The sequence below is a fragment of the Metopolophium dirhodum genome, chromosome 4, assembly GCF_019925205.1.
Source record: "Metopolophium dirhodum isolate CAU chromosome 4, ASM1992520v1, whole genome shotgun sequence".
Lineage (NCBI taxonomy): Eukaryota > Metazoa > Arthropoda > Insecta > Hemiptera > Aphididae > Metopolophium > Metopolophium dirhodum.
Window position 1 is genome coordinate 39,167,311 of NC_083563.1, and position 14,513 is coordinate 39,181,823.

A 14,513-nucleotide genomic window follows, 5' to 3' on the forward strand; every position below is an offset into this window, starting at 1 on the left:
TCTAAGTACGCGACGTATAATATTGTATACGCACATACACATAATATATAATATATTTAAGTACACGTCGTCGAGTGGTGAACCTTATATATACATGAGCTCTCACGCACAACGAAAACAACACCGCTCGTCGACGGCGGCGGCTTTAAAAGGATAGACGGGCGAAAGGTACCCGTGCCGGATAATCCGCGGTGTCTGCGGCGCACGCGTCCGGCGCGGGCACGGTTTGAACTTTCACGAACAATAACCCTCCCCCGCGGAGCACAGCCCCCCCTCCGAGAGCCGAAAGTGCACCTACGCCCCCCACCCCCCCCCCCCACCCACAAACCCACGTCGAGGCTCAGCTGCGAAGCAAAGCACATAATACACATACGTGGCCTATACGACTGCATGACCCGCTTGTACGGGGTGCTCTCATTCTACGCGCCGCCGTGTTATTACGGCGCGTTCTCGTCGGTCGGCTTTTCCGGGGTCGGACGCTGTTTTCGATTTTATAATAATGATAATGTGTGCGATTTGAACAACTCTCTATATTATATTTATAACGTCTGATTTTCACCGATTTCGTTTTTTATTATAATTTCCCACGACCGGCAACTATTATGACGTCCTGTCAAGTCTTACGGATTTCACGTTTCGAGATGCTGACATATGATAATATTATATTTTTTTTTTATGAAAATCGCAAAGTATTAATTAATATAATATTATTATAGTGTAGGCGATTAGTCACGATGTGGCACACGCCTCGTCCTCCGCGTCTATTATTTTATATTACGAAAAACCCGCTTACGGATCGACAACACTATAATACATAACTAATGCTTATACTAATCGATAAGTACTTCGTCGTAGTTACCAGCCGCGGCTGTATATCAAAGTGAAAAAAAAAAAAAACCGTTCCGAAGTCACAAAATATCGCAACCTGAAAATGGTTGGACCGATAAAAAAAAAAAAAAAAACACATCACCCTGTATACATATAATAATATATATATATCATATATATCGTACAGACTTGTACTATTACGGTTACTATATATATTACTACGCGTAGTGCACATTTTACGGTGCTCGACGACGGCACAGCTGACCGGCGCGCGCGGGAAACTTTGAACATCGTCGGGCGTAGAGCAGCGCACCCTGCCGGACGGAATCCGATCGCTCCGGGTCAACACGTCGCCGCGCGTATCCGACGGCGATAATTGATTATTATTCCGACGAGCCTTTCAACGACCCGCGAAAACGTTATCATTGCAACAAATGCCAACAATGTTATAATAATAATAATAATAATAGTAATAATACGGTCTCATAGGTACGATTTTAGCGCATTTTGCATTTCTGCAAATTTAAACAGCCAATATTGTTGTAATAATAATACTAGAGGAATAGAGGAAGGTATAATAATAACTAATAGATACATTTCTTCCGTTGCAGTTCCGGGCATGATGCACATTGCACATGCACTGCTGCGATGTCGGTTTTAGGTTCTTCTGAGCGGAGCGACGAATGCATTGGTTCAACAGTTATGACGTAGTTTTATTTTTTAACTTCTCTTCTTTTACACTTCTTTTAGTGATAAAAATGCTCCTACATTGGACTTTGAGAGAGGTTTCTGTCAGAAACACGAATCTAGTTTGTGATTAGAAGTGGTCAAAAATTAAGAGTTCCTAGCTCTTTCTTATTTTTTTAAGTAAACGAGAAAAAACAAAAAAACAAACGGAAAATGTACACCAATTTTTTAAAAAATTAATTCATTTTTTTTGGTGTAACTCTAGAAACTAATAACCAAGCATTTGCAAATTATTTTTTGTCATGTCTACACTGAAAGTTTAGTTTTTATTGACGGTTGAAGTGTTGGAAAGTGTCGGTAAATCTTTCAAAATATTTTGACTTTTTTTTGTTATTTATAGTCATGATACATTTTTCTAATTTTATAAATTATCTTTCAGTTAGAAATGTATAAACAAATTTATTTTCATATCTTACATTAAACATGCTAATGGAAGATTCTCCAACAAGTTTTTCTACCTTTATAAAAAAAAACAAAGTTCACCGGAAAGTTAAGCTAATTATAGCGATAAGATTTGTATTAGTATTTTTTTTTAATTATTAAATTTGATTATTTGTACAACTATTCAAGGATGACACAACGTCTCTGCATAGAATTTGTTTTTCGTATGCAATGATTTAACATTTAATTAAATAAATATAACACATCCATTACAATTACATGTTCAACAATTAAATCAGGGTGGTACCCACTTGTACACCTTTTTTATTATTAACTTTTTATAGTACATTATAATATAATATTATTTTGGTATTTTAGATTCTGAGCAGTGTGATGAATTTATTGATTTTACAATGATATATGTTTGTTTATTTTTATTTTTATTTTGTGTGTCTGTGTACACGATAAGTACTAAGTAGTCGAAAAAATGTTTCGATTTTCAACTTCAGTATGTTTTTTGGTGAGAAAGTGAATCTTGTTGGTACTTTTAGGACGTCAAAATTTAAAGTAGTTTTAAAGTAGTTTTCAAAAGCGCCGGGAAAAAACAAATAAAACTGGAATTTTTACGCAAAATTGGTTTTTGGCAAAATCGATTTTGGTTTTTGGTGTAACTCTAAAACAATAAAATTAACCATAGATACATGATATTTCCACTGGTTGTCTATATTATCGTTTCATATACACGATTCAATTTTCAAAATATTTTGATTTGTTTTGAACTGTTAGCGGACATTTTCAGTTTACAATTTGTTTAGTTTTTTTTTCTATGAATGTCAATATAAATTTATTTGGTAAAAAAGCTTGACAATTTAATACAAGGCTCCTAGTACATTGTTACAAACATAGTTGAAAAATATTAAAAATACATAGTTACGAATTTTTTTTATGAGCGTTTGAAGTTGTTTGCAACATTGGATTTTCATTGGATTTCACATGCAGCGATTGACCATCTCCACCAGAATTTTGTAACCGCCCGTTCGTTCTTGTATATTTCAGGATCATCTTGTCCGTTCGGCTGCTAACAACAGTGGACGGACGACATCCATGACGATTACGTTGCAATATTGCTGTAGGGTTTCATCATTGTATTCGTGGTATGTAATATATAGTGCACGTTTGGACTTGGAATTGCAAATAATGAACACAAAATTACAACATCGTCTTAAGCTGTCACTGAAAAATACAAATGTTTCCCCGACGACGGGTGCAGAGTTGTTATTATACTGGCCAGCGAGTACGTTCTACAATTTATAATAATAATAATATGTTCTGACCGGTCGGCGTTAAGTAAAGATTTGGGGCCTGTTTATTTATTCAAATCCATTATTATTGATACCTATACAGCAATCGTGTTCAACATGATATTATTATAAATATAGAGGTGAGTACGTGTCTTCTAAATCACGACCATTATTCGAATTCGTGTGGCATGTACATCAGACGCAACCGGACGTGCGTGCGTGCACATTAAAATAGTTTGATATTATTTATAGTTTGTAAAAGTCTCCGGCGCGCCCAGAAAGAAATAGTACGATTCGTATACGCAAATCCATATCCGTTAGAGTAAGTGAAAGAAATAGTATGTTGAACTGATAATATCTTATAGGTGGATGAGATTGTAGTAATAATATATTCTTATAATAGACTTAATATACTATATGTATTTGAATTTGATACGCTGTCTATAAAAATGTTAAATAAAATATTACTGAAATTATATTATAAACTATAAAATTATACGTGAAATCTAATATAAGTTACTATCCATCGTAAGGTAATTTTGCCATTTAATACAATTATCTTCGTTTTTATTTAATGACAGTACATAATATTATGTTTATTCAGTTGCAACTGTAATTACCAAGTTTAAATATATTATGTATAACAAATGAATAACACATATATTTTATGTTATGAGCAATTCAATTTATTTTTTTGACTTTTGCATAATGTAATATTATACAGTATAAACGGCTACTGTACATAATTAAAATCGAAGAAAACCGTGTTATTGAAAAATAAGTATACAATATTTTGTAATGTTTTACTCTTCCAAATACTATTTTATTTAAAATAATTTTAACGTAACTTATGAATTGTGACTTTATTCAGTTCAATATTAAAAATTAAAAACACTACAAAATGCATAATATAATCCCAGCCATCTTACCTGATTAGGTATTCAAATATATTATGTAGTGTCAGTGTGTCTAGACAGTTTGGAAACCTTATTCACAAAGTTATACACGTTTCTAAACTTTCTATATACCTACAGTGTAGATATTATAATGTATATATAATGTAGATATCATAGTTATATAATAATTGTACTATATATATATATACAAAAAAATAGTCTTCGTAGACGTTTGGATATGATGACATAATATATAAATAATGACATACATTATATTGTATATGTAGGTACTTGAAACGACGATCGCAAGCATGTAGCAACAAGAACTGCAGCAGATGCAGAAACGGTTGCACCGCGCCAACTGCAGTTGCACGCGTGTAACTGTCGGTCCTATATGCGACTCGAATGTCGTGCTTTATTGTCATAAATCAATTGATATGTAAAAATCACTGTCCGGCTCTCTACCATGCAGTAATCGGTTGATGTGAAATGGGTTCTTTTCTGTTTCGAAAATATCTCTTTATTATATTATATAAATATAAAAAAAAAAATGGGTGTAAGTACAGTATTTTATATTTTTCGTATACTTACCACTTTTCGTCGGTGACAATAACACACGTTACGTACGACCTCCGTGGCTGCAGGTGGGGCTATGCCCATAAACTTTATATTATACAAGGTGTTCAAAAAATATTTGATCTTTGTGATCCAGAACCGCCTTCCCATATGATAACCTGCTATATGTGGGTATGGTACAAAGGTATAAACACTCCCTTAGTCCCGAGGATAATAAGGTATTACGTGTGCGAAATTCGGTGCCAATTGGTTCGGTGGTTTCCGAGTTTATTATAAGCCCCATTACAGACGCACATGTAGCCGTTAATTATTTGTAAATACACACAATAATATTTACCTATATAATTATATGATATATATACCCATGGTTCATGTGGGTACACTACAGTCGTAGGTACCTGTGTATATATATATATGGCGTCTCGTCGTCTATGCAGTTTGTTGTATTGCCGCTACGAGACGGGGTCAAAAGGTGTTCGCCGGCGGCTGCGGGGGGGGGGGGGCGTTTTTAGCGGGCGAATAAGCGTACTTATACCGTACACATAATGTACACGGCCGCATAGTCGCATTGCCGCGCCGACGACCCGATCGATATGATATATATACATCATATATATAATATATGTATACGTGTATATACAGGGTGTCCAAAGTGGCGTCCGTACGACCCCCGCCCCCGCCCACAGTATTTTCCACTATATCGTTATAAATTATTGTAATGCGCGATGTCCTATCGCGATTGGATTTTATCATATCGGAAAGCGTAAAAAATAAATTTTCCGGTACGATCGCGTTAATATGCCGGCCGGTCACACGCGTTTGTTCGTAATTTTTTCCATTGGTTTGTTATATCGACCGATTTTTAAATTCATCGCGTTGTAAAAACAGATGGTAAAAATTCGCGAATTCGCCGCATGCCCACGAGATTTGGTGCAGCGGAAAAACAAAAAATAACAAACACGAAAAACTGTCCACTTGACCGACGGAAAATATTCACGACTCTTACACAAATCTCACGATGACAACATCACAATAAACCATGCGAGCTGGGCGATGAAAAAAAAAAATCGTCTTACAATGAATCGTGACTGCACCGCACTGCAGCGGTGTCGGGTCCCCCGGTGCACCCTGTATGCGCGTGCCTACACGCATAATAATAATAATAATATATTATGCGGCTCTCGGGCGCGCGTATAACAATAATAATAATAATAATAACAACAAGAGGAGCAGACGACGACCGTGGTATATTATGTATATACAGACGTACCGTATAACCGCGGTAGTCGTGCGTAAAAAATAATCGCGGCGCGCCGGCAGAGGGCGCTCGCGGCGGCGTAAATGTCCGCCGCCCGCCAAAGTCGGCCCAGCCGGTTCGCGCCGTCCGCCGCCGACTGCGGGCGGCACGCACTCGCTACTACTACTGCCGTTACTACGCGCGACTACTACTACTACTTACTACTACTACTACTACTACTACTACTACTTAGATCACTACTACCACTAACGTGTTACGACTGTAAGCACATTATACAGGGTGATCCGTTTCGACTTTTGTAGTTGTTTCCGCGCGCGGAGTGTGCCGACGGGAAACCCATGAAAAATATTATCAAACCGCGTGAAATTGAGTTAAATACTTAAATGTCAACCTGATAACATACGACATGTCCCGGGGGGAGATGACCGGCTTACGGCATAATCTGATCGTAGTCTACACTTACACCGAGTTATGAAAATAATTCTTTAAATGTAGTTAGGGGGGAGGGGTGTGTCTAACTCTTATCGGTTTTTATTACTTTTAAAAATTAAATTTTTGACGGTGGTTTTTGTTTTTAGAAAAATAATTTGTACATTAATTCTGGTTTGATTGTGTATGTAACGCACTGAAATAACTAAAAAATTCAACAAAAAAATACGATAAAAAGTGGACGAGTTTTGAAGATACATCAGCTAATGTGCAGTGCGTTCAGTTTTGTTTAACAAAAAGTTAAATTTCACATAACCAAAAAAATAAGTATCGTAATTAGTATCGTAAATATTATGTACCAAAGGTAAGGCATTGTTTATGAATTGAAATTTGAATTATTTTTAATTTTAATTTTAAAATTTTAAATCTACAGGTTTATGATTCAGATAGCAACTATCCATACCCATGCATTTGAGAGTTAACGAGATACTATTTTTTTTTCCAAAAATTCTGTCGCTATAAATATTGTTATTTATTGTTGCTGTTCAGGGAAATTAATTTATCAACAATTAGGCTTAGTCAGTTTTGTCACGTGTGTACTATAATATTATGAGGAATTAATTGCAAAAAATTTAAAGTCTCTATACGTTGTGCTGGGCCTGGACAAGATTGATTATGGATTATGGAAAAATGCTACAATAATAGTTAAAAAAAACAGTTTTTGTAAAAATATACAAAATACAATACATTTCGAATTTATAATGTGAATTCTTCTTTGTGTACCACAATAATTTTATTTATTTATTTTGAATTCAACTTGAAATTCAAAAATATATAAAATCATTAATATCACTTGATACCTAACCTAAATTCTCTCACAAAAATCGAGTTTTTATCATTGCACCATTTCTTGTTATATGTTTTCGTAATTAGAAGCATAATTCTTACTTTTCTAAATATTCTGATGTCTAAAATCATAACAAATATAATAAGTACTGTAGCAAATGAATAGTTTTTTTGTATTAACACGTTGTGGCGATTGGAGTAAAATGGGTAACGGACATCCCGCAAAGTTCATGGTCCGCTATAATAAACACTAAATATGACGCTTCTGACCAAAATATATCTTATAAATCAGAAAAAATGGTATGGGTGCAGCGTTTGAACAGTCGCAACTAAAATGATAATATACGTACCTATACTATATTATTAAAACTGCAGTATCGACAACAATAACAGTTTTCCAAATCGACAGAAAACTTTACTCGGAAAACAGTAAAGTGCAGCTCTTTAAACAGATCACCCCGTACGGTATAATATACAGGGTGATTCACCGAGCACGCTCAGTCCTCACACTCTTTTTTCTTCGATAATACAGTAATTCAAGATCCGATTTTTGAAATGTTTAGAATAATATATCTATTTAAATGCCATATTATTATAATACTATTGAGACCTGCAAACTTAAGTTTTTCAAATGAGATCACCCATTTATGTACCAAATTGTATTATTAATTGGGATACATTTTTCTGAAAATGTTGACGTAGGTATCAAAATCAATATTGCAATGATAAAACATAGGATAATAATAGGCCCATGATAATCGGTTTGAATGTTTTGAATTTATGAGGGCTTTTGTGATTTGAAAATTTTTTTTTATAATTAATACTAATCCATTGGCGTGTATAATTTATGGGAATTATCCATATTAATAAACACTAGATGCAATATTAGATAATATTCTATTTGACTATCTGAGGTACAATATACCAGTATAAGGGATGAGCACGGTCGCAGGTAAATCACCCTGTACATAACACGCCGCCGTGCGCTTTACGAAAATAATAATACGCAAACCGGCGCGCCGTGCCCGCAGACAGCTGGGGGCCGTTTCGCCGCGCGCACGCACACCGCACCGGTCGCGAGTCGCCGTCGCACCGTTTTCGCGTTACTTCCCGTTCGTCTTCCGGGTCGCGGAACCATGCGACATCTCGCCACCGCCGCCGCCGGTCTTCCGCGGTGTCCGAACCACGTAGTCGCTCCGTCACCGCCGCCATCGTCGTCACCGTCACCTCCATCACCTGCTCGGCCGTCCGCTCGCCACTTGTTGACGGCCACCGGGAAACTCGTCGCCGACGAGTCGCGGTTCTTTTTCCCGGCCGTTTTTCCTCCGCACCAATGTCCGCGGCTTTCCCGAGGGGGAAACTCACCATTGTAATTACGCGTTGTTGTCGCTATTGTTACCGTCGTGGTACGATAGCACCGACATTTAGCCATAGGTATATTATACTGTCATTACAATAAACCGTTTTGCACTCGCATCGTCAACTTTTCGGGCGGCGGGTTCGACTATCGACGGACGAGAGCCGCGGGTCATTTAAATACTATATAATAATATATTATACATAATATTATATTATATACATGGAGTTTCCGAGGTACGTCTATAATGCCAACTATGTTCCTATACCGCGGTTATGTTAGTTTAACAGATGCATGACGATAGTTGTTTTAGACTATGAGTAGTACAATACTATTAGAATAGTATAAATTAAAAACGTATAATATCCAATACGTCAAGTAGATAAAATAATAAAATAGCAATATTATGTATTAAACATTGTGAAAACTTTATTTTGACTTGAAAAATGCAAAATATTATAGTAAAATTCAAAAATAAAATGTATGGACTAGTTAGACAAAAAAACGTTTACAACAAACACACGCTTGTATATAATACACTTCATTGCTTTAAAAATATAAAAACAATATTAGTATATTATAGTATACCTATTATTATAAATTATAATAAATTGTGGTTTCACGACGGCTCTAGCGAGTTAAGATCGTCAAGTATCGCTAACTATCGCTCGAAATTAAACTGTCAATGTGTTCCGCATTGCGAATCATACAAGACATATAATTTTATGTTTTTATATATTATATACAAAGAATATGGAAAAACAGAGTATTTGTATACCTAATAATAATATGTAAAAACATATTTGAAGATTTATGTAAATTTTTATTCTGAATCTTTTGAAACGTATTTAACACATCTTGTCAAAGTTGATTCATTATTGTACTTATAATAACAAAACATATGTGTTTACATTTATAAATCCAACTATTTTACAGCTGTTATTGTTATTTATTTATTGTTTATTAATGGGTACCTATAATATTTCATCATATGTTCGAATTTTTCATAACATTATCGTCTATAAATATATGCAATGATGCCCATCCAATAAATGTGTCATTAATCGCTATAACAGTAAATAAGTTATATACATCTTGGTATTGAATATTTGACGAGAAAAAAGGGTTAAAATAATTTAAATAAGAATTATAATATAGTATAATTCATATTATTATTGTTATAATGTCTTTCACGACGTGTATGTATGATTTCCGGGCTTGGTTCGGATACAGGAAAACACGCGTAAATAGTTTGCTTTAGTATACTATGGCGAGGGTGTCCATTGGGGGTGGGGTAAGGAAGGGACATGTCCCACTAGCTTTTTCGTGTCCATTATACATTTAAACATAAACTATTATAATTTATATTAAATACATTGAATAAATAAAATTGATGATCATCATTTTATCCATCGACATAATATTATGTTAATAATATATTAGTTGATGAAAAATGTGTCAACAATTTTATCACTTTGTTGATTTTACCCATTTCACCAGGCCGCAAGATCCCGGTTGAGACTCATTCAGTCTTAACAGTTAGTAGTTACCTATCAACTATGAAAAAATACCGTACCCCCGGGATTTTCGAAGATGACACCCTTGTACTATGGCGACCATACCGTTGTTCAGACAACATTTTAACTGGACGCTTATTTTGTGTCACATTAAATAATATAAAATATTTTTTTAAAAATGTTACTTAACCGACGAGAATGGACTATTTTGAATTTTAATCCGTGATTTGCCTTAGTGGGCTGGATCGCAGGGAGCTAGTGCTGATGATCTAAGGGAATTCAATTTATGTCGAGCATCTAGTTGATTTAATTTTTTTATTTGTGCGACTTCATTTTTTTACATTTACGATGAATTTAAATTTAAACCTCTAAAGAAGGGATACTTTTAGAGTTTTAACCCCGAATTAAAGTTTAAAGAAATATTTAAGTTACGAAACCATCAAATATTTTGATGGAGAAATATAAATATAAATATTATATTATATCATTTGATTATAATATTGTTATGCGGTGATTGTTGGCAGCGCGAGGATACGAATAAATAGTCATTGCATTATAAAAAGTTATTTTTTTGTTTCCAAATAATATCCTCAACTCTAAAGTCTTAACGTAGATGTCGTAAATAGTAGGCACTTTTGTAACGAATATTCTTTATTAACATTTAGTACCTAATTATGGTTGGGTAGTAGGTGACTGTCCACATCGAATTATCGACAAACGGTTTATGAATAAAAGGAATATAATATAAAATATATCAAAATATAGCATAAAATATTACTATATGAACATTGACTATAAACGTAAGTAAAGGTCGGTACGGTACCTTATCTATTTTGTATCTTTGTATCTTTGTATTTTTTTAACGGTAAATAAATGATTTGTATACAATATACACATTCGTTTTAATAGTTTTGTCGGATAAAGTAAAATAATATCCGTTTTTTTCCTAAACAATAAAATATACAAAATCTTTCCATCGTGCATTTGCATTTGCATGGAATGTGAAATTTACGTTTTTAATGGATTTTAAAAGAATTAATATTATGTTTTAGTTATAAAAGATAAACAAAAATACAAAAATTAATTTATGATTCAGAAAATGTTTTTCTAATTGAAAACAAGAGTTTCATCAACTGAGGAATATGCGTATATTTAATCAAATTATTTTTGAAAAGTTCAGTATTTTTACCGTAATAATTATGGAATGTAAATAATAAATTTAACAAACTGTATTTTAACAAAAAATAATAATAATAATAATATAAATATGTCAACCTTTGTTCTTTAATATATTTTTCGAGTCGTATTATGAAAATTAAATGAATAAAAAATAACTTAACAGAGTTTCTTGTACAAAACGAATTTATTAACTTTCATATTTTAGATTCTGATGTGTGCCTCGTATTTTTTCTTGATTATCATTACCTTTACAGTATTAAAAATGACACTTGGAAAGTGGTTATTCTGATAGCGAATTGGATCTAGATTAGGACCGGCTCAAGCGAAAATAGTGAACTAGTCAAAATCAAATTTTGCCGCCCCTAACAATATAATATTATCAGTATTTTGAAAATGCTGCCCTCTTACTAAAGTGCAGCTTAAGTGCCGCCCTAGGCGTGGGCCTATGTCACCTACCTTTTGAGCCGGGCCTGATCTAGATGGTGTACCTTGGAGGGTCAAAAGTAAAATAATTTCCGTAATTGACTAAATAATAGAAAAAATTAAAAAACTAAATACGGGAAAACGAACATATTAACTCGACACAAATTTTTAATAAGATCGATTTTAATTATTCTGTTGCAATTCAAAAAATATTGTTTGTTTCTCAATGTGCATATAATTTTTTCAATTACGTAGAAACTATACCTATTATACAATACATATTAGAATTTAATACATGTGTAACATAATTTTATAAGATAACATATTTATCGTTTATTATATTTAACTCGTTGATTCTAATTAAGAACACAAGTTGCACCTACTTAAATCATGCGTACTATAAATTATTTCCAATTTTAAAAAATAGATAATTGAAACATGGTGTAAATGAGAGAGGTAAGGAATAATTGTAAAAGTTACAGTTTAAGTAAACATATTGAACAATTATTTTGATATTAGAATAATTGTTTAATAAAATGTATAAATATGATTATTATAATGACCTCTAATATTTGATATTCGATAATAAATTACGCCGATGTTATTCAAATCTATTCCAAATTTAAATTGATTGTATCTATCCATATTTTGTACATTATACATGACTGATACAATAATTATGATTAATCACGAATAACGTTTACTCTTGCCATCTTGGTGTTATTGTTTATTATTTATCAACACAAAAACGAAAAATTGATTTAACTTGCACAATAGAAATTATAAAAGCGTTCATTCTTCGAAATTAATATAGAATATTATAAATGTTTATTATTAAATAATTAAATAACTTACATTTGACTTAAAATAATGTATAAAGATTCTATTTTTAAACGAGTTTACGATAATTTCTAATTAGTAAATATAATATTTAATATAATATCATGATTATGCCAAATTGAATTACTTATTCTAACATTTTTCTCAATGCTAGGTTAGCTTAAAAAAATGAATAAATTAATTTTTTCATTGAAACAATTCAACGTAATAATAATGATAATAAAAATAAACATATTTTTGATAAACCCATACTAAACAATAAAAAAAGTCTGAACACGTCTTCATGTAGGCAACTTACTGTATTGGTGGTATAAATTTCTAATAATAAGTTTTATAAAAATATCTTGTTGGTATATATTATTAAAATAAAACATTATCGATTATCACATTTTATAGTATAAGTTATTACTGTTATACACTTTTTATATTGAATTAATGTATTACTAATCGATTGGTAACGTAATGATATTATGATAAATATCACTTATTTTTTAATATTTTCAATTCATTGCAAACACGACAAAATAAAGAATGTCATAATCGGATTATGTGATCAATTACTAAAACGCAAGGTGTTAGTCATTTTTTGATTCTAAACAATAAACGAATTGCAAGCCATTGATTTAAACTTTGAAGCTTATGTTCTTCATCGCAAGTATTTTGAAAAATGAATTAGAATTTAGAAACCAAATGCGTTATTTAATTAATCCAATTTCGCAGTGAACGTTTGCAATTTTGGTAACGTAGTAGATTAATTCGTTAGTGTCTCTTTGCTAAACCATAATTTACCTCTAAGGCATTTTCGGAATTTAAATGGTTTCAGCTTTTGATAACTTATCTCGATTTTATTTTATTCAATACAAACTCTGACAAGTACGTGATCGGTATGTACGAGGTCACATATTGATTATTTTGATTTGACGTTCAAGTTTTCAATTTGTTTAAATTAGTGTGCGATTAAATTAAATTAAATAGAACAAATAACATAATTAAACATCCAGGATTTATTTTTGGTGATGTTTGTCAAATACTTATAAAGCAAACAACTTATCTACATAAATTAGAATATGTTAAGGTGAGGAATGTATTAAAATTTAAAACCCTCTTAGAGTGAGTAAAAAGTAATTTGATTTTGAAAAAAAAAAGTTTTTATACTTTTGTGTTCCATTTTTGTAAAGTGAAACACTGAAACCAAAACAACACATTTTCATAAATTATTAGTTTGTTTTAAAATGTCAATCTAAAAATCATATAAATTATTATGTTTTAAAAATATATAGGTATTATGATAATTTATTATAAAGAGAGTACGTAATACTTTTTGAAATAATGTCTGTAAACAGCCTACATTACTGTATTATGGGTATTAAATATTCTGATATTTCAGATCATTATTTCTGATTTTATATTGTACAAAAGCATAACAGAGTTTTATGAACTATATACAATATATTATATGTGAACATAATTTGCCTTTCAATTTAAAATATTACTTATAAAAATTATTGTTATATTATTTTATTAGATTTTAGTTTTAGTTGCAATACGAATTCTCCAACTAGCGACTATAGGTATTGAATTAAACAATATTAAAGCTCGTACTACATGATATGCGTTAGCATAACTCAGCAGAAGTATAGGCCGGATTAAATATAAGAAAGTTTGAGATGAAAAAAAAATCATAATTCAAAAGGAAATGGCAAAAAAAAAACGTCATCGTAATTATTATTTTTTTTTCCATATAAAATATGTGTATGCACGTTCGTACGTTGAATACGAATTGAAAATATTGTCAAGTGGAAATACAAAATGTTTTTATTCGTGCCGAAACTATGATTTTATGAAAATGTAGTGAAATGTCACGAAATAAAAAATTCAACAGAATATCATTATATCTGACACGAAATTCAAATACTAAATTGAAATTTTCCATAA

General features: G+C 32.2%; 1 protein-coding gene across 1 annotated transcript in view; it reads left to right on the forward strand.

The window, feature by feature from the left end:
• The first annotated feature begins 8,308 nt into the window (after positions 1-8,308).
• LOC132942739 (neuropeptide SIFamide receptor-like) overlaps positions 8,309-14,513 on the forward strand; it is a 59,622-nt gene continuing 53,417 nt past the window's right edge. Inside the window, exon 1 of the mRNA XM_061011369.1 lies at positions 8,309-8,855. Within this exon, the coding sequence (XP_060867352.1) occupies positions 8,842-8,855 (14 nt within the window). The 5' untranslated portion in view covers positions 8,309-8,841. The remainder of the gene's footprint in view (positions 8,856-14,513) is intronic.